Source organism: Macaca thibetana, chromosome Y (assembly GCF_024542745.1).
Source record: "Macaca thibetana thibetana isolate TM-01 chromosome Y, ASM2454274v1, whole genome shotgun sequence".
Lineage (NCBI taxonomy): Eukaryota > Metazoa > Chordata > Mammalia > Primates > Cercopithecidae > Macaca > Macaca thibetana.
This window is the reverse complement of record NC_065599.1, coordinates 5,975,950-5,998,461: the sequence shown is the minus strand read 5'-3', so window position 1 is coordinate 5,998,461 and position 22,512 is coordinate 5,975,950. Positions and strand designations below refer to the sequence as shown.

Genomic DNA, 22,512 nt, shown 5'->3' with positions numbered 1-22,512 from the left:
CATGCAGATTAATGGAACACAAGAGAAACACAGAAATAAAGCCAAATACGTACTGTAAACTGATCTTCAACAAAACATACAAGAACATAGTTTGGGGAATGAATACCCTATAAAATAAACAGTTATGGGAAAACTAGCAAGCCACATGTAGAAGAATGAAACTGGATCTGTATCTCCCAACTAATACGAAAATCAACACAAGATAGATCAAAAAACTTAAATCTAAGACTGGAAACTATAAAAATTCTAGAGACAATGTAGGAAAAGTTTCTAGACATTAACCTAGACAAAGAACTTATGACTAATATCTCAAAACTAAATGCAAAAAGAATGAAGTAAACAAATTGGTCCTAACTAAACTATAAATCTTCTGCACAGCAAAAGAAATAATCAGCAAATATGCCATAGGAGAAAATGTTCGCAAGCTACATATCTAACAGTAAGGGTATCCAGAATCAACAAGGAACTCAAACAAATCAGTAAGAAAAAATCAAATATTCTCATCAAAATATGGGCAAAAGACATGAACAGGCATTTCTCAGAAGAAGATACACAAATGGCCAACAAATATTAATTTGCAAAAAAATGCTCAACATAACCAATCATCAGAGAAATGCAAATTAAAACCACAATGAGATACCACCTTACTCCTGCAACAATGGACATTATTGAAAAGTCAACAAACAACAGACATTGGTATGGATGGGGGGAAAAGGGAACACTTACACTCTGTGTCAGAGGAAATGTAAATTAGTACAACCTCTATGGAAAGCAGTGTGGAGATTCCTTAAGGAACTAGAAGTAGAACTAACATTTGATCCAGCAATCCGCTATTGAGTGTGTACCCAAAGAAAAAGAAGTTGTTATATAAAAACGACATTTGCACATGTATGTTTATAGAAGCATAATTCACACTTGCAAAGATCAGGGATCAATGTATATGCTACCCATTGACTAATCCTGGATAAAGAAAATGTGGTGTATATACACAATGGAATACAATTCAGCTATAAAAAAAAAATAAGGCCGGGCGCGGTGGCTCACGCCTGTAATCCCAGCACTTTGGGAGGCCGAGGCGGGCGGATCACAAGGTCAGGAGATCGAGACCACGGTGAAACCCCATCTCTATTAAAAAATACAAAAAATTAGCCGGGCATGGTGACGGGCGCCTGTAGTCCCAGCTACTCAGGAGGCTGAGGCAGGAGAATGGCGGGAACCCGGGAGGCGGAGCTTGCAGTGAGCCGAGGTCGCGCCACTGCACTCCAGCCTGGCGACAGAGCGAGACTCCATCTCAAAAAAAAAACAAAAAAACAAACAAAAAATAAAATAAAATAATGTCTTTCACAGCAACTTAGAGCTAAAGGCCATTATTCTAAGTGAAATAACACAGGAGTGAAAAACCAAAAACCATGTTCTCACATGTGTTAAGCTATGAGTACACAAGTCATGCGGAGTGATACAGTGAACTTGAGATGCAGGAGGTAAAGAGTGCTGTGGGGCCAGGGATGAAAGAACTACACATTAGGTACTATATATACAATTCGAGTAACAGATGCACTAAAATCTCAGATTTTGTCACTATATTATTCACTCACGTAACAAAAAACCACTTGTACCCCTAGAAGCTATTGAAATAAAAAGTTTTAAATAATTGAAATTAAGCCACCAAGGAAATTTGTCAACTTAAAAAAAAAAGTAACAATATGTTTTAGGATCACATAGGACACAGGACAGTTCAATATTTTCATTTCCTCAACAGTTTTATTGCATCTTCAGAAAATTTCTGTAACAGTGTTACAAAAGCATAAATCTAACAAAGTTGAAAGAAATTATAAGCACAGAATTAAAATATTTACATTTTCAAGCAAACTCAACTGTCATTAATTTTCATAATTTTATAGTGAATAGAAAAACAGGCTGGGTATGGTGGCTCATGTCTGTCATCGCAGCACTTTGGGAGGTAGAGGCAGGCGGATCACTTGAGCCCAGGTGTTTTAGAACAACCTGGGCAACATGGCTAAACACTGTCTCTACAAAAAAATAAAAATAAAAATAAAAATAAATAAATTAGCAAGGCATGTTGACATAGGCCTATAGTCCTAGCTTCTCCAGAGGCTGATTATGAGAGGACGACTGAGTCCAGGGATGTAGAGGCTGCAGTGAGCTCTGACTGCGCCTCTGCACTCCAGGCTGGATAACAGTGAGACATTGTCTCAAAAAGAAAGAAAAGAAAAAAAAAGGAAAACAAGAAGGAAGAGGAGGAGGAGAAAAATAAATCGAAGTTTCTTCATTAAAAGATCATAAAATATTTGAGTTTGGTTCATAGAAATTAATTTATAACCTTTAAGTTAGGTTATAAATTTCATATAATTAGTTGTGTTTCAATGTAATTTTAAGTTGAAATATACCCAATAGCCTATACCTGGCATGAGAAGATATACAGTAAACAAAACAAAAAAGTTACAATATCAAATGCTTTTACCAAATTTATTATCCCAAACACTTTCTCAATTTTGATGACATTATTTATAAATGTTAATGATCTCTGTCATCAGAGCTTTGTGTGGAAAAAAGTGAATACATAAGGCTCTTTTTCCTTATTCTAGTTTCCTTTTAAAAGATGTTCCAAATGTAAACAAATTTATTCAAAGCAGTTTCCATACATTTAAAATTAAAGAAACATTTCAGTAATTTCGTAACAAAAGTTTAAAATAAAAAGACATCTTTCTAGGTCTTCTAGCTAGAGTGCTCATCTTACATAAAGCTGAAATATTGTCATATGTCATAATGTCCCTTTTCCAAAGAAATAGTTGTACTTTGAGAAACATAAACAAGGATGAACACTACAACACACAGTATACAGTGGGACTTGACTTCTCCTCAGTGGTCCTTCTCTAAGGCCATATCCCTGGGATTTAAGCATTCCAGAAAGGAGCCAAGAAGAATCTGAAGTTCATTTGTAAATTCTAGTAAATCTAGTAGTTCATTGCTTTCTGGATTGAAGGCTTCCAAGTCTTTGGAGGAAGAGAACAAGATACTTGCTGAAACCTGTCTGTAAAACTCTGCCTCTGCAATTGGGATAATTTTCAGATGTGGAAAATTACAGCGAAATATGCAGGATGACATTTTCAGTTTCTTAAGTACGTCTGAAAGCAATAACCAGTTTCGTGGTCTGCAAAATAAAAAGAAAAGTAGTTCCAATTTCTGGCAAAAATAAGAGTTCCCCCAACCATTAATTATCATCTTGAAAAAACTACCTTGTAGGCATAACAGGAGTCACTTACTTTCACTTCAACACCCCTGCCATTTCTCACCATATCCACTCATAGAACAACATTCTTTCAAGGTAAGGGTAAGTATCTACTTCTAATCAGGGTAACTCTGGATTCATCTGGTTATTGGACATTTGTAGAAGAGCAAACTGAATTATACAAAGCAAGGGAAACACCTTAGTGAGATTTATCATAACACCTACTCCACTGCTCTCACTGCTGATGAAAAAATATTAAACTCCTGTTGACTCAGCTCTCACCATAATTTGGGTAATGACTCTTAATATGTCTCACTAGGCTTACCGAGATAAGTGAGTCTGTACCCCAACCCAAAAGGATAACTACAAACACCTCTTTGATCTTTCTTCTTCCCCAAGTCCATTCCTTTCACACACTCTGCAACACAACTTTACTATTTCTATTTCTAATAAACTTCAAATCGAAACCACAATATCATCTTCTCTTAGTTAGGATGCCTATCATCAAAAGACAAAAATAACATTATGTTGGTGAGAATGCAGAGAAAAGAGAATGTGTGTATGCTGTTAGTGAATTCCTCAAAAACTAAAAATAAAATTAGCATGTGATTCAGCAATCTCATGGTTAGGTATATATCCCAAAAAATCAAATCAGCATGTCAGTAAGATATCTGCGCTTTCATATCTACTACAGCACTCTTCACAATAACCATGACATGGAATCAACCTAAGTGTTCATCAGCAGACAAGTGGATTTTAAAATGGAATATATTTACATAATGGAGTGCTAGTCCACCAAAAAATAACTTGAATCCTGATATTTGCTTCCCAAGAAGCCCTTGTAATGATCTGTTGAAGCATTCCTAGGACTCCTTCCCAAAGAATTTAGTATAAGAAACTTCTGTGCTTCAGGTTCTGGAGCCTTACTTGCATTGGTGGTGTTCTTTTGAGGATAATTTATACTATACTATAAAACCAATTAATTAGCTGAGTATAATCAATCTTCTAAGAAAAAACCTATTTGCTACATCAGGTAAAACCCTTGGGCATTTAGCACTCACCCACCCTCATCTACTTCAAAAGCGCTTTAAGTCCTGCTACTACCCACAAAAGCAGCTCGGCCAATTTTCAGTGACATGGCAGCCATGCTCACCCCTGCAAAGATGAAACTTGAATGTTATAACAAGGTAAGAGAGGGCTATCTGAAAATTCAAATTCAAACACATCACTGCAAGCCTCATTGTCATCATCCTGGTCCTCTTGTCCTGGGGGGTTTGCCAAAACACTGGATCCCCCTTCATTATCTGGTTCTAATGGAGAAAAGAAAGAGATAAAGGTGTTAGTAAGCAATAGTGGAATTTCAGCTGTCATGAAATGAAGAACTCTAAATAAAAATATAAAAATAGATTCCTTTCCAACACAGTCTGTTTTATAGCATGCACAACCTATCTTCCCTCACCCACACCAAAGAAAAATGTCCTCTTCCTATTTTTCACTGAATTAAAAAGAATAATATTGCTCACCACAGACAGAGCTGCCATAGAACTCCCAAGAGCTATTCAGCTTATTGTCACTGCAACCCTGTAGGTCATTTAAGTAATCTGGAGAGAGAGGAAAAAAAAAGATCAGCTTTTTAAGAAAAGTTAAGATGAGTAATTCCAGCAAATTTGCAGGATACTAAATCAACATACAAAAAAACAGTTATATTTCCATACTAGTGTATGGAAGTAATCCATTTCCATACTTGTGTATGGAAATGTAGTCTAGTAATGCCTGGGGCTTGCATGATAAGTTCTTCACTGAGTTACACAGACGACTCTAAATAACCTCTACTGTGGGAAGTTTGAGGTTTCCATTATCCAGAATCAAGATGTAAAAATATTTATTTGTTTAAAAATTCTTGGTAGGAAATCCAAATAATTGGGGGAAATCTTTTACAGTGTTAGTGGTAGAAACAGATCAAAGGAAATATAGAATCAATGGCTACTCACTGAAATAATTAGCTTCACTAGACTACTGTATTATGCAATACAAAAAAAGCCACATTGCTGCTGTTTTAAAGTCTCAAGCTTTTTAATTTGTACCCAGTAAAACTCAAATCTCAATAACCTAGTCCCCATCTAATATATGAATAAAGAACATATCTTGAACTTTGTTATTCCTGTTCCTTAATGTGACCTACCTGTTAGAAATATTTCCATAACTTTGCTGTGGGTCATTTTCATAATGGTTCTGCCAGCGTAGGTGGCCAAAGTGGGGTCAGCGCCATAGGAAAGGAGCAGGCGGACAATTTCCAAACAATCATTTTCAACTGCACCATGGAGAGGCCTAGTAAGAGATGTGCAGTGGGATTAAACTCATGCACACTTGCTCATTTCTTGACTTTTCTTTAACAATAGGCAAAATTGGATATATGTGTAACATGTGACCCTCATAGACACAATATTCAACTGATGAAGAATGTCACTGCCATGCACAGATAGTAAAATTGAGACGTAATTACTGACCCATCATCAAATGACAAATTATTATTATACACATAATCCTTTTAACAGGACCCATGCAGGGACTATTTCAGGACTAACTCTCAAATGAAAATCTATCTCAATCCAAGGCCTGAAAAACTGAAGACAGAATAAATATTTTAAAAGTTTTGAAGGAAGCAGGGACAGGATATAAAAACATAACTAAAAAAAAAATTACCATTATGAAAGCTAATACAACAAACAACTGTTAAAAAATTTTTAAATATGCCTGTTTGTTTATATAAAGAACCTGTGTGCAAAGATAAATGGTGAGTTTAGACTCTCCTAAAAGCCTCTCTTGTTACCTTTCAGAGATCTGTGATCAAACTTGTGGCTCAGAACCAGGGTGGTTAGAATCAGGATGAGATCCGAAAAAATACCAAGTTCTCTCACCCATGTCTACTGGAAGATGGAACACTGCCAACAGTGCCCTCCTGATGGAATGCTGTTTGGAATGTGTGAAAAACCAAAATACATTTTCGTTTTTTTTTTTTTAACTATTAGCAAACCCTAATACCCAGTCCTCAGGCAGCCACCACATTTATACCACCAGAGGATTCCACAACAGACAAGTCGTGGTTTCTGACCAATAAACTAAGGTCAAAAGCAGGATGAAGTCCACGTCTGGGGATGTGGATGGTGATGACAGGTCCTTCTGAACCAGCTGTGGGACATCTGTACTCTGAGGACTCAAACGTATACTCAAATATACGTTTTGCATGTAGTCACAATAAAGAGTGCAGAGTCTTACAAAGCAACACCACTAATTATTCACTAATTATTCACCACTAATTATTGACATTTTCAGGGGCTTTTGCCACTGAGAACATTGAAGAACAGTCCAACACTCCATGCCCTCACTACTTACCAACTGAGAGAAAGATATAAACCTACGCACACAGGAATAGGAAGAAATAAGGCTCCAAATGCCATCCAATGGCCAAGAAAGGCCCTGAAAGTGAAGGTTGAAAGCAATGAGGAGTTTGAGCTTGGACTCTCTGGGAGACCATACACGAGGTATGAAAAAGGATTTTGAAGCTGCACAAGGCCTCATGAAGCAGAAAACTTGTTCTGTTGGGCCATGAAGGAAAGTTATGCCAATTCAAGGAAAAAATGGTCAAAATAATAATCTCACTACTCTATCTCAACCAAATGCTATTTGTGTTCTTGCTTTTGAGTACAAGAATGACTTGGTCACTGACTTTTGGAGAGAAAAAAAAATTAAAAAGAAAATTAGAAAAAAAATGGTTAGTTTTTTTTTTTTAAAACAACACTATTATAAAACCACAACAAGAAAATTAATGTGACCTTAATACTGAAATAAACCCTATCTGGTGCAGGGAAACACACACACACACATCTTACACACACACACACATATACATGTGTATAAATATATATACACACCGTAACTTAAAAATCAGAATTAATCCTACCAAGGTAACCACAAGATTTTTGTTTGCTTATTTTGAGACAGTATCTCAACTCTGTCTGCCAGGCTGGAGTGCAATGGTGCAATCCTGCCTCACTACAGCCTCAACCTCACTGGGCTAGGGTGATCCTCTCACATGTCTCCTGAGTAGCTGAGATTACAGGTGTGTGCCACCATTCCTGGTTAATCACTTCCTCCCTTTGTCCCTTCTTCCCTTCTTCCCTTCCTCCCTCTTTTCCTCCCTCCCTCCCTCCCTCTCTCTCTCTCTCTTTCTTTCTTTCTTCCTTTCTTTCTTTTCTCTCTTGTAGAAACAGGGTTTCACCATGTCATCCAATCTGGGCTTAAACTCCTGGGCTCAAGTGATTTGCTCCTTTGGCTTCTCAAGGTGCTGGGATTACAGGCATGAGCCACCACGCCCAGCCCCATGTGTGGTTCTTTTTTCAGTATTATCATTCTAACAATGTAGAGGTTATAGTGATAACATTTTAAAGTAGCAGTGTGGAAAAGGAGTAACTAAAATGAGGCTGAACATTTACGAAGGTTATATCCTAACTCTTGTTAAATTTGAAGCACTGATTTTTTTACTTGTGGCAAAAATATATGTAATGTATATTTACCATCTTAACCATTTTTAAGTATTCAGTTCATGGCCATTAAATCTTTCACATTATTGTGTAACCACCACCATCATTCATCTGCAGAACTTTCAACAAGCTCTGTACCCACTAAACGGTAACCCCATTCACCTTTCCTAGCAACCCAGGCAACCAACATTCTACTTTCAGTCTCTGTGATTTTGACTTCTCTTAGCATGTTGCATGAGTGGAATAGTAAAGTATTTGTCATTTTATGATATGTATATTTCACTTAGCATAAATGAACCTCCTCAAGGTTCATCCCTGTTATGGCATATGTCAGAAATTCCTTCCTTTTAAAAATAAATAATATTTCCGACGGGTGTGGTGGCTCACTCTCATAATCCCAGTACTTTGAGAGGCTGAGGTGGGCAGATCACGAGGTCAGGGGTTCGAAACCAGTCTGACCAACGTGGTGAAACCCCGTATCTCCTAAAAATATAAAAATTAGCCAGGCATATTGTTGGGTGCCTGTAGTCCCAGCTACTCAGGAGGCTGCAGCAGAAGAATCACTTGAACCCGGGAGGCAGAGGTTGCAGTGAGCTGAGAACGTGCCACTGTACTCTGGCCTGGGCAGCTCCATCTTAAATAAATAAATAGAATTCATTTATAGATACCTAGCAAATTTTGCTTATCCATTCATCTAATGATTAACATTGGAGTAGTTATTACTTCTTGGCTGCCTGCTTTCAATTCTTTTCAGTATACACATACGAAGAAGTCAGACTGCTGGATCATATGCTGGTTCTGTTACTAATTTTTGAGGAACCTCCATTCTGTTTTCTATAATGACTGCACTATTCTACACTACTAGCAGCAGTGTAGAAGAGTTCCAATTTCTTCACATTATCACCAACATTTGCTATTTTCTGTTTGTGTTTTTAAAAAACACTCCATCTATTCTAACAGGTGTGAGTTGATATTTCATTGTGGTTATGATTTGCATCTCCTTGATAATTAAAGATGCTCAGTTCCTTGTGGACCATTTGTGTTTCTTCTTTGAAGACATATCTATTAAAGTCATTTGCTCATTTTTTTAATTTGGGTATTTAGGTTTTTCTTGATGTTGACTTACAGGAGTTCATATATTTTAGATATTAACCATTATCAGATACATAATTAACAAATGTTTGTCTCATTCCATATGCTTACTTTTCATTCTGCTGACTGCATATTTTGATGCACAGAAAGTTTTAAAGTTTGATGTCTTACTTATCTACTTTCGCTTTTATTGCCTGTGCTTTTGATAACATAGTCAAGAAATCAATACCAAACCAAATGTTATGAAGCACGACCCTGATCTTTTCTTCTGTCAGTTTTATAGTCTTACATCTTACTTTTAGGTCTCTAACCATTCTGAATTCTTTTTCGCATATGGTGTAAAGAAGTACATTCCTCTACATGTAGATACCCAGTTTTCCTCACACTTGTGGTTGGAAAGACTGCCCTTTCCCCATGATGTAGTCTTAGCACACTTGTTAGACACCATTTGACCACACACATGAGGATTTATTTCTAGGATCTCTATTCTGCTCCTTCGGTCTACATCTGTCTTTAGGACCGTATGCTATTTTGAAGAATATTTTAAACCCATGAGGTTTGAATTTCTATATACTTGTTTTTCTTGATCAGATTGTCTTAGCTATTCAGATTTTCTTGAGATTCCATATGAATTTTATTATAGAGTTTTCTATTTCTGCTATATATACTGTTGAAATATAATAGAAATTGCATTAAGACTGTAGAAAAATGTGACATTAGCAAGACGGTAGTAAGGGAAGCCTCACAGTCTCAGGGAGAAAAAGTCTTAACAACAACTTGAGAAATCAGTTAATTTGAAGTACCCTAAGAAAGCCCAACATCAAGAAGAGCTTTACTGACACAAAGTTTACCCATGATTATCCTCCCACATCTAGCACAATGCAGGGCAACAGGAAGAAAACTCCTCCTTCCAGCTTCTCCCTAGGTAGAGAACAAGAGTGTGTGCATTCAACATCTAGCTTCCCGCACAGCATCTCTGAGAGACTGGTTCCTGTCTGCCTGACTCAGAATGCTGAAGGTACTCTTCAGATGGTCTCTTGGTCAGCTCAGGCTGCCACGACAAAATACTAGGTGGACTAAAAAAAAAACAGAAAAATTATTTCTCAAAATTCTGGAGGTTGCATTTCCAAGACATAAGTCCTAGCCAATTGAAATAAAGACTCTGGCCAATCCAGTTTCATATGAAGGTCATCTTTGTAGCTTGCAGTCAGATGTCTTTTCATTACATATTCACATGACATAAAGAGATATCTCTCTCTTCTTATAAATAAGGACGTGATCCTATCAGTGTAAGCCTTCATCAATATGACTTCATTTAACTTTAATTACCTTCTAAATATCCTATCTCCAGATACAATTAGACTGAGAGGAACAATATGTGAATGGGTTTCAGCATATGAATTTTATACCTCTTCTCTCTCTCTCTACATATAGATCTATATACAGACCAACAGATATTTCTATATATAGATAGCTCTATAGACACACATATAGATCTTTATGTGTATAGATTTCCATATCTCTATGTACATTGGGATGCATGGATAGATAGATAGATAATTTTCTTTTTTTTTTAATTTATTTATTATTATTATACTCTAAGTTGTAGGGTACATGTGCATAACGTGCAGGTCTGTCACACATGTATACTTGTGCCATGTTGGTGTGCTGCACCCATCAACTCATCATTTGCATCAGGCATAACTCCCAATGCAATCCCTCCCCCCTCCCCCCTCCCCATGACAGGCCCCGGTGTGCGATGTTCCCCTTCCCGAGTCCAAGCAATCCCACCGCTCAGTTCCCACCTATGAGTGAGAACATGCGGTGTTTGGCTTTCCGTCCCCACGATAATTTGCTAAGAATGATGGCCTCCAGCTGCATCCATGTCCCTACAAAGGACACAAACCCATCCTTCCCCATGGCTGCATAGTATTCCATGGTGTACATGTGCCACACCCTCTCAATCCAATCTGTCACTGATGGACACCTGGGCCAACTCCAAGTCTTTGCTATTGTGAACAGTGCTGCAATAAACATATGTGTGCATGTGTCTTTACAGCAGCATAATTTATAATCCCTTGGGTATATACCCAGTAATGGGATGGCTGGGTCATATGGTACTTCTAGTTCTAGATCCTTGAGGAATCGCCACACTGTTTTCCACAATGGTTGAACTAGTTTACAATCCCACCAACAGTGCAAAAGTGTTCCTATTTCTCCACATCCTCTCCAGCACCTGTTGTTTCCTGACTTTTTTATGATCGCCATTCTAACTGGTGTGAGATGGTATCTCATTGTGGTTTTGATTTGCACTTCTCCGATGGCCAGCGATGATGAGCATTTTTTCATGTGTCTGTTGGCTGTATGAATGTCTTCTTTTGAGAAATGTCTGTCGACATCCCTTGCCCACTTTTTGATGGGGTTGTTTGTTTTTTTCTTGTAAATTTGTTTGAGTTCTTTGTAGGTTCTGGACATTAGCCCCTTGTCAGATGAGTAGATTGCAAAAAGCCCTCTGGCATCCAAAGTTTCTGATAAGAATCCCTTTAGGAATGCCTTCTTTCTTGTTGCTCTCAAACTTTATCTCTTTATAGTTTATCAAGCTTCTTGGATGTTTACATTTATGTATTTCATTAAATCTGGAAATTTTTCTGCTAGTATTTATTCAAATAACTTATCTCTTTCTATCTGTATATTTTCTTCATCAGGGACTTGTACATGCATATGTTGGTCTGCCTGATGATGTTTCACAGTTCCCATAAGCTCTGTTCATATCTATCATTTTTATTTCTTTTCCCAAGACTCAATAGTTTCAATTGCCCTATTTTTCAAGTTTTCTAATTCTTCTGCCAATCCAAGTCTCCTTTGAATTCTTCTAGTGAAGTTTTCATTTCGGTTTTACTTTCTGCTCCAAGATATTTTCAGTTCCTTTTTATATGTTACCTCTTTATTGCTATTTCCACATCACGAATACATCATTTTATTGACTTCACATCTTTCACATCTTTCTTTGTGTGTCTGAGTTCCTTTAACGTAGTCATTTTAAAGTGTTGGTGTAGTAAGTCCACCAACTGGTCTTTGGGGCAATTTCTGTTTATTTTTCCTTGAATGAAACATACTTCTGTTTCCTTTTTATGTTTTGTGATTCTCTTTTGGTTGAATCAGGGACATTTCAATTTTTTATTTCTACTTCTTTTCTATTGTGTAGCCGGAATCTCACTATATTGTCCGGGCTTATCATGAACTACTAGCCTCAAGTGATCCTCCCAACTTAGCCTCCCAAATCATTAGGATTACAGACATCAGCCACTGCACCCAGCTGACATTTGAGTCTTACAGTGTGGTTAACAGACTTTAGAGTTTCAAAATAGTTACAATAATTTTTTAAAACTATTGCAGAGTGTCTCTGTGCCAAGCATCAATTTGAAGTTTAGATTTCTCAGTTCTCTTCTGAGCCCATGACTTTCTGAGGCCCCTTGTACATGTGGTCACTTTTGTTCAGTTTGCTTTATTTCTTCAATACTTTATTGGATTATAACTGATATACAAAAAGTGTAAAATGTGATGTTTTGGTTGTATCTATATACTGCCAAATGATTACCACAATGAAGCTAATTAACATTTCCATCACTTCACACAGTTAATTTTTCACATACATATGGTAAGAATATTTAAGATGTACCCGATAGGCAAATTTTGAGTATACATTATTATTCACTGTAGTTACCATACTGTACATCAGATCTCCAGACTTATGCATCCCGCATAAGTTAAACGTTGTGCCCTTTGAATAAGCTGTTTCTATTTTGTGATTGTTTTGAATGTCTTAACTATTTATAAGTCTAGCTGCCAAAAGAGAAAAATTAATAAAAAGCAGGAAAAAAGACAATGGTAAATCCACTGGAAGTCATTTCATCCAAAAGAGAAGCTGATAACAATATTTGCCTGTCTCAGTGTCTGCATCTCCTGTCTGTGATGAGAAGCAACAATCAGTGATCAGAACATAGATCTCCAATATTTGGTGGACAGGATGCTTTTTTACCCTGGCTTCTGCAACTTTATGCAAGGGGCTTCAGAAATGTGTACAGGGCTACCTACCCTTGGTCCAGTGTGGAGGGAAGGTACCCTAAGGAAGCTAAGAACTGCTAAGACAGCTAATATAGTAATATTAACTGCAATTTCCCTGGTAGTTATAAGATTTGAACAGACTTTAGAGTTTCAAAATAGTTAAAACATACAAATTCTGCCAATGTAATTGTCTAGATAGGAAGTCTTTACTGGTGCTATTCTGCCTATTTCCCTCTCATGTCATTAACTTTTCATGTTATATTTACTTTGGCAGAATTGCCTGATTTAGTTCTAGATGATTCTACCATTCATGTGCTCCTCACTCATGTTTTCTCCAGGAATTCCTGCATACCCTGAAAAATATTGTCTGTCCCCTAAATTGAGCCACAAGGTTGAGAGTAAAATATACCACTAACCTGGTTCCATCTTGGGCACTGCAGTTAACATCAGCACCATATCTAAGAAGGTGCTGCACAATATGGAGCCATCCACGTGCACAAGCTTCATGTAGAGCACAATAACCTGCATTGTCTTGATGATTCACATCACAATGCTTGTTCTCCAGGCAGTACAAGACCAAATCCTGTAGGGAAGAAAACATGTCACTGCACAATGAATTTTGTAATGGGGCTGTTCTAGCTTGGTAGTGTCCACTTTAAAAAATACATACTCTTATGCCCAAGAACCCACTGTAGCTTACCCAAGACATGGAGACCTTGGTAAAAGGCCAACACATGTGTGAAGGGCTTGTGATATAGACAGTGTAGTCCATGCCTCTGCAGGTTGGTGACACTGTGAAACCTGGCTCTGCTACCCAGCTCTCTGGCTCTCAGTAAGTCAGACTTCATCTTCTCCAACTCTCCATATCCTCCTCTTTAAAAACAAAAGGCTATACAGACTGGCTGTTTGGACCATTCAAGTAGGCAACTACAAAAGCCCTTAACCCAATGCCTGTGTCAAATTCAAACAAAACAAAATAAAGATAGAGATCTCTAAATTTAAAACCCTTTGAGAAGCAAGAATTGCAATGCAAGACATACACTGAGATCATGGAGTCTTCAGTATGTCTGAGGAACAAAAAGAAACTTGAAGATTTCATTTAAAAAAAGAGATAGAAGGTAGAAAGAAATGTTACATATTGCTCTTTAAGAAAGTTCATTGGCACTTAGTAAAGTTTTAGGGAGCTGCAAGCTCTTACTGGTAACTGATGGTGATGAAGAATTCATGTAAAAATTTCAGCAGGTTGTTTTACTAGCTATTAAATAAAACTGGACTCACATTACAGCAGGCAGTTTCAGAAGCCAGGATAGCAGAGAGTTACATTCTTAGAGAAATAGTATGTGATCCAAATATTTTTTCCTTCTGGACTCTCAACTGTTTTAGCGAGGTGTAGCAAGAATGACCCAGTTCATATGATCAACTTTCACCATTTTTTAATCTAAGATCCTTCTCTGAGAACACTGCTTTACTTTATCTGGGAGCAACTATCTTAAAATTAGACATAGTTGTGTTTTGGTATTCAGAGGGACTTGTTTTGCCTGTCTTTGTTTAAAGTTAAGGGAAAGGTATGTGGATAAATGTCAGAGACTAGAGTCACGTTTCAGTAACAAACAAGTCAGAAAAAAATTTTTTTTGAAAATATTTTGAAATTACACTCAGTTTATTAGTTTTACAGGTATTAGTAATTATTTTGAAGTGTTAACTAACATTATTTTGTTGAGAGGGCAGGCTTCATACAGATTAGACAGGCAATAATAATAAAATTTAAACACTATAATTAAAATAACTGACACTATATAGAAACAAGGGGAAAATAATTAACAACAATACAACAAATTTAGTTTGCATAATAGTTTTGAATTGACAATTTAAACCTATGTTAATCAACCAAATAAATTAGGAGCACTGTATAAAACATGCTGTCATTACTAAGTGATGTTTTATCACTGAGTTGAATTAAAGCAGAGAATGTTAACTCTATAAAAGTGATCACATGTCTAATTTTGAACAAAAAGTTGTGTTAAGGATATTGTGAGAGTTTACCTCTAGGCACACTACAAGGATATTTTTAAGTTAGGTTTTGTCAAGTTATTTATAGCAGTTATTGATTTTGAAATTGTAATTACAGTATTATTTCTCAAGTGAAAATGTAGGCATTAAGGAGGTAAAAGTGTGATTATGATATGCAGTTTTGTTCTGATACCTTGTAAAAGTCAATTATAATGTAGAAAATGTTTTTTTCTTTGGTTTGTAGTGTGAATGCTTTTGATTATGGTATTAGACATTTTGGCAAACTTTTTGTGTGGCTCATATGTTAGCAAAAAGATTCATTTAAAAATATTTATTTGGTTTTAGTTAATAGCTTTGGGAAAAATGAAATTTTAGTTTAGCAATTTTATTGAAAAAAGTTGGGTTGGAAGGACCTAAAAGAATTTACAAAATAATGTATAGCATTACACTTTAAAAAGTGTATGATACCTTTTTTTAGGAAATGTAACTTTATTATACTGCATAACTATGTATTCTGTATTTAAAGATTGATTTCTGAGACTAGATAGCTAATGTAAGGCCAACTTTAGATTTTACTTATGGCCTTAAGGTTTGGGAGCTGTCAGGAAGTGAGAGTTTTACATTACTAATTTATTGTAAGGCTGGAAACCCTTGAAGTTATTTTATGAGTATTTTAAAATCTGACAGTTAAAGTTTTGGTGACATAATCAATGTTTTTAATTATACTTTGTTATAAATAAAATATATTTTGTTATAAATAAAATATATTTTAAATTTTGGAGAAATTAAAAGAACAAATTTTATTTTTGCTTATACAAGTATATTTTATTAAACTATAAGTTATACTTTAAAAGACATTTTTTAATTGGAAAAATAATTTTAGAATATTTTAAGTAAAGTTTATAATGTTTCTGTTATTAATTTTGTTTTTCATTTTTGTTTTGACTTTGATTTTATAAATTTATGTCTTATAAATTTATTATTTATATTATAAATTTATATTATAAGTCTTATAAATTTATAAGTTTTTTTATTAGAGTTTTGAAAGTTTTTATTTGGCTTTTTGAACTTCAAGTTATTAGAAAGTTGTGTTTAAGACAACTTTTGTTGGGCTGAGCACAGTGGGTCATGCCTGTATTACCGAGTTATTACAAAGTTGTGTTGAAGACAACCATTTATTTGGCTTAGCACAGTGGGTCATGCCTGTAATGCCAGCACTTTGGGAGGCCAAGGCAGGTGAATCACTTGTGACCAGGAATTCAAGACCAGCCTGGGGAATATGCAGAAATCCCCATCTCTACAAAAATACAAAAAACAGTTGGGAATGATGTCGCACGCCTGTAGTCCCCACTATTCGGACATGAGAGGATCACTTGAGCCCAGAAGACTGGAGGCTGCAGCCTCCACTCCAACCTGGGAGACACAGTGAGATCCTACCTCAAAAGAAAAAGGAGAATATTTGCTGTATATATATATAAAAAACACAAAAATTTCTTTGCCTACTTCTTTCCTACCAGCCCACTAATTTCTGACAAAGACACCAATAACACACATTAGGGAAAGGACACCCTATTTACTAAATGGTGCTGAGGAAACTGGATGTCCATATGAAGAATGAAACTAGATCCCAAAACCTCACCAGACAATAATATCAACTCAAATAAAAGACTTAAATGTAAGACCCAAAATACAAACGTACTAGACAAAAACAGGGGAAATGCTTCAGGACATTACTCTAGGCTAAGACTTTATGTTTAAGACTTTAAAAGCATGGATAACACAAACAAAAACAGGGAAATTGAACTACAACCTCTGCAAAACAATCAACAGGAGTGAAGAGACAATCTGTAAAATGGGACAATATATTTGCAAACTGTTCATATCCAAGACTAATATATAGGGAACTCAGCTCAACAGCAAAAAAAAAAAAAAGACAATAAAAAGTAGGCAAAGGATCTGAATAAACAGTTCTCAAAGGAAGACATATAAATGGCCATCATATATGTAAAAATGTTCAACATCATTAATCATCAGAGAAATACAAATCAAAACCACTCTCAGGTACCGTATTACTCTAGTCAGAATGGATATTATTTAAAAAGACAAAAAAATAAATTCTGCCAAGGGTTTGGATAAAAGGTTGTTCAACAAACTCTTGGGAATGTAAATTAGTACAACCAATATGGAAAACAATATGGAGGTTTCTTTGAAAACTAAAATTAGAGCTACCATATAATCCAGCAATCTGACTACGCAGGCTAACGAAAAAGAAAAAAAGCGAATCCCAATAGGCAAACATGAAATCAGCCTAAATGTCCATCAGTGAATGAAAGGACAAAGAAAATGTGGTATACATACACAATATAATATTTTAAGCCATATAAATGAATCAAATGCTGTCATTTGCAACAACATGGAGGGAATTGAAGGTCATTATTTTAAGTAAAATAAGTCAAGCATAGCAAAAGATATATCACATATTCTCACTCATATGTAGGAGCTGGAAAAGTTGATGTCATGAAGGTAGAGTATAAGATAATAGTCTCCAGAAGCTTGGAAGCCAGTGTAGTTGTGGGCAAGATAAATAGGAGTTGGTTAATTTAGGGTACAAGTATACAGGTATATCAAAGGAATAAGTTCTAATGTTTAATAGTAGAGAAGGGAGACTATAATTAACAAGAGTATTGTATATTTCAAAATATCTAGAAGAGAAGGTTTGAAATATTCCCAAAACAAAGAAATAGTAAATGTTTGATGTAATGAATATACTAAATAGCCTGACTGGATCATTACAAATTGTATGGATGTATCAAAATATCACATATAGGCAGGGAACGGTGACTCGTGCTTGTAATCCCAACACTTTGGAAGGCTGAGGCAGGTAGGTCACTTGAACTCATGAGTTTGACAGCAGCCTGGGCAACATGGCAAAACCTTGTATCTACAAAAAACAAAAATTAGCTGGGTGTAGTGGTGCATGCCTGTAGTCCCAGCTACTCAGGAATCTGAGGTGGAAGGATCACTCTGCCCAGGAGGCAGAGGCTGTAGTAAACTGAGATCACACCACTGCACTCTAGCCTGGGTGACACAGCAAGACCCTGCCTCAGAAAAAAAAAGGTTTTTTAACTAAAAACTTGTGATCTATTTAATTTACATGTTGCAAATTCACTGAATATTTGAAAAAGTTACTATTTTTCTAACCATCCAAGTGGCAGTCTAGAAATTTTAGTTATCCAAATACCAGAAATCTAAAGCAACAAAATCAGCTGTCCTTACACAAACAAAAACAATCTCAAAACCACACGTGCCATCAAAAGCTTTGTGACCTAAAGATGTATAGATGTGGAATTCACTGAAGCTGTTCATTGGTATAGGCCTCACATCCATCAGCTCTATACAAACAGCTAAAACTGAAACTATTCCTAGGTTATTACCTATCCAAGTCATTTTAACACTTCTGGGAGTTAGTTTCCTCACATGAAAACAGTGATACTAGTTGGCAAAGCTGATGAAAGAGTAAAATAAGTTAGTCCAGATCATGTGAGCTTAGAAAGAGCACTCAGCCCAGTGCTAAGCTGACATTCGCCAACACTGTCATCACCCATCCTTGGAGGAGTATGGGTGTAGGGGTCAGGAGTGAGGGGTGATGAAGGAGTAGTGACTTGGGGAGAAACCCTGAGTCTGAATCCTTCCTCCATTGCTCAGCCCTAGGGCCACCTTACCCTGTCTCAGAAAGAGACCACTCAGGTCTGCTCCACACCCTCATATCTGAACACCTGTGCCTAACGTGCATTGCCACTTCCTGCCTGCTCTCCACACAGGGCCACCATAGCACAAGCAACACTAGATAGAGCTAATAATATCTCTTCCTCTTGCTAATCAGAATCCAAAAGGGCTCATTAAATTTCCCCAAGTCACCAAGCCTTGAATTTTGTCAAATTTTATAGCAGAAATAAGTTAGCCAGACTGGAGGATGCTGAAGCAGCCTGCCTGACTGCATGCCTGTTTGCACACTGTGACTGCACAAGCCACCAAGACAGAAGGCAGACTGGGGCTAACACAAACATGCTACTGTAACACCATCCCAATCCCCTGATGTGAAGGGGCTGAGCTCTGCTGTCCAAGTACCTCCCACTATCCCATCCTAGCTAGCATGACCTGCCCTCTAGCTGGAAGCAGCAGCTGCTCTAGGAGTGCTCACCAGGACACTCACCTCATAGCCAAGCCATGCTGCCCGCTGCAGAAGAGTCTCACCAGCATGCCTATCGACAATAATTCTCTTTGCTCTCAGCAGCATTGGGCGAGATTGGTTGGTTTCTTGAGGGAAATATGAGTGTGGCAACTTCATGGCCTGGGAAGCTGGTAGCAACTCTTGCAAGCAGTTGAAGGGCTTCAGCTCCTGCTTGGATAATGTCAGATCATAGTTGGAACTGGGTTCAAGCCGCTTTATGAATCTTGGGACAGCTGACTATGACAAAACGAGTTAGTATACACAGTTAAGATTAAGACTACATCCTTTCCACATCCACTGCTTCCCCTCCTCCTTCCTGCAAGACAAATCTGCATGGGGAAGGCAGTTTCCTTTCCTTCCTTCGAGGTGGAATATCAAAGGAAAAGTGTTACAGACTGGGGTATGAATTTAAATTTTAATAGTTTCCAATTTTATCACCATCAAGGAAGACTATGCCTCCAAGACAGGGAAGTTAGGAGTACAATAAAAGAAAGGCTTTACATCCTTGAGAAAAGCAGGCAGGTGGGGAATGTTGGGGTGAGGGGAAATAACCCCTACATAAGCCTAAGAAGAAAACAAGTGCTAAGAGGTACCTTGCCATCAGCATTCTCAATGTAGCAGTCCCCTGTTAGCAGGAACCCCTGCCTCAGGTCCTGAGGTATCAAGTGCTTAGTTTTGCACTGTCTCTTCCCAGATGGCTTCTCACTGTTGTTGGTGTATTTCTCCAGCAGGGAGGTAGCAGGGCAATCCTCTTCCTTGTTTGTGCACAGCATATCTGTCTTAACGCTCTCTCTAACTTTCTGCTGCTTATCAGGGAGCCTCACCGATGGTATGCAGCGTGGGTGAGACAGCTTTTGGCGGCTTGCATTGTTGGATAAAAGCTTCTTCTTTGGTGGAGGGCCTGAGAACATAGGCAAGGCTAAATATAGAGGGTGCAGCATGGTGGCAGAGTAGCTAGCAGGCAAGAGACACGGGGAAAAGGGCAAAAAAAGGAGGCATTACTTAGTTGTAGCCCATGCAGAAAGAAAATACCACTGTTAACTCTTACCTGGGAGCAACTTCAGTTTTAAAATTAAGTTTTCAGACATAATTATCCCTCATACAAATGGAAAATAGGTTAACACATCAAACTGCAAGTAGCAAGTTTCTTCAAAGTGCTCAGACAAGAGAACAGAAAGCCAACTCTCTCTACATTCCACAGGGAAGTGGGTAGGGTAGTCAAGAAGTGGCCTCTACATACCTTCTTCATTGTCACTGGGTTTGAGAGATTCTTCCAACCAGTTTCTATTGCCTTTGGCCTCTGCCCTTTTCCTGCAGAGTTTCTCTTTCATGATATCATAATCCCAGGTAGTGACCTCAGGCTGAACTGTCTGGGTCACTTCCTTCCTGCCTTGCAGACCAGGTTTGCTCTCTGCTGCCAACACCTGCTGCTCCCACTGTTCTCTAAGGTGCATCAAGTGGTGTTTCTTAGGATGAAACCCTGTAAATGTAATATACACCTTCAGGTTGGTCAGCTCACTATAATGTGGGTCTTCTAAGTGGATAGAGGAATTTGTCACTTCCCTCTAGGGCCAGTTACCTAATGAATAAATAACTACACATTAACAAAAATTCTGCCTTGAAAGGAACAAATGACTTTATGCATCACTAGTAGTGTGAAGGGAGAAGGGAAAGGAGGGTGGTTACCATCTCTGCTTTTGGGAGGGAACCTAATTGTTTTTGACCCTCTCTGGGCTTGAGTGCCTGCATCTGGCTGTGAAGCAGGGGCTCCAGGGTGGAAATCTTATGGAAGAGGAGTGGGAATAAAAACTCTTCACTGCTGTGTGTCATGGCTTCCCTTCACTGATTCTGTTTATGGGGGCTGCATGCCATATATCCATATGCCATGTTTATCCACTGTGGCTGTATGCACAGGCCCCCTGAGCAGGCAGGTAAAAGTGACAAAACTCACCTATATAAACCTGTGTGTGCTTGTTTTTTAGGAAAGAGTCCTCTGGCAACTTCTCTGGAGTAGTCTCAGTCTGGCTGCTGTCACTTGAGACTTTGCATTTCTTTTCTAGCTGGAGGATGGGGCTGTGCAGCACATCCATAGCTACCTGGTCTGTAGCTAACTCACCCACAGGCTGCCTTTCCATTAAATACTTCTCTACAGGAAGATCTTCATCCTTTAGGGCTTTAAAGGGACTGTGCTGTTTGTTTCCAGGACTATACTTGCCTAGCATGAGAGAAAACCAGAACACATAAATGAATTCAAAAATCACTATGAGAAGGCAGGATTCAGGGAACAGCTGGGACCATGTCAAGGTAATCTGCTGTTGACAGATGCTTCTTTAGAAACTGGAGTTCTCACGTTGTTAATATCAAAATCTCATAAATAGACTTCTCCAAAGGAAGGGTACACTGAAGATGAGCAGCAAGCAAAGCAGAGAGTTAGGCACATACCCCACTCATAATTCTCTCCTTTCACCTTTGTATATAAGGGAAATGAGACATAAGAAAGAAGACGAGACATCAATGTTATCTTTAAAAAAAAAAAACAAAAAACTACAGTCCTTTCTTTCAGCAGCAGGATCCAATCAAGCTACGACTGGCATAAATATCTCTACAGTAATATTTGCTGAGGTCATAATTTTGAAATAAACAAAAGACTGATGAGATTAAGACAAAAAATATGCCCAAAATGTCATCTACTGAAGGGGTAACACCAATATTCACTTGGGCCAACAGCAGAGATCATGAAGAAGGAGGGAAGGGAGACAGCATGTCAAAATAAACCTTGAGCCTTATTGGGCACAAGTAATCATCTCTCCCGTAGGGCCCATGGTCCAGGACATGGCAGCTGTCTGCAAAATCAGCAGAGGGAAGCAGCTGCTGGAGGAAGGTTGAGAACCTGGGCAGACCCAAGATGTGGCGAAGAGGAGCCTGGGAAAAGCCAAAGACAAGGTTTGACAGCACATGCACAATTTCAGAGACAACTTCAAAACTCAGTCTGCTGGTTGAACACATGTGGAGGGAAAAGCTTTTCACTGGAACCAAGGAGCTTCCATTTCCTGTTCAACATAGGAGGACCACAATGAGGACACTGGTCACACCAGCTGGGACTAATCAAATGTTTGTAGAACTATGGACAGCATAAGGTTTTGGATGAAAATGAAGAATATGTCACCAGAAACTGGATGAAAGGATACCCTTCCTAAAACAAGTTCAAGGAACTTGGCAGAATTGCCTTCATGTCCAAAGATGTTGTGAAAGGCAAGGCTTAAGAGCAACGAACTAGGATATCTACAAGCATACTAAGTCTTAAAACATTCATGGTACTGTAT

General features: G+C 37.8%; 1 protein-coding gene across 1 annotated transcript in view; it reads right to left on the bottom strand.

Moving 5' to 3' along the window:
- Positions 1-2,736: 2,736 nt before the first annotated feature.
- The window catches only part of LOC126947223 (BCL-6 corepressor-like), a 28,792-nt gene continuing 9,016 nt past the window's right edge, over positions 2,737-22,512 (bottom strand). Inside the window, 9 exon segments of the mRNA XM_050777930.1 lie at positions 2,737-3,172; positions 4,404-4,560; positions 4,774-4,851; positions 5,433-5,578; positions 13,365-13,531; positions 19,172-19,426; positions 19,783-20,108; positions 20,430-20,669; positions 21,141-21,404. Of these exon segments, the coding sequence (XP_050633887.1) occupies positions 2,881-3,172; positions 4,404-4,560; positions 4,774-4,851; positions 5,433-5,578; positions 13,365-13,531; positions 19,172-19,426; positions 19,783-20,108; positions 20,430-20,669; positions 21,141-21,404 (1,925 nt within the window). The 3' untranslated portion in view covers positions 2,737-2,880.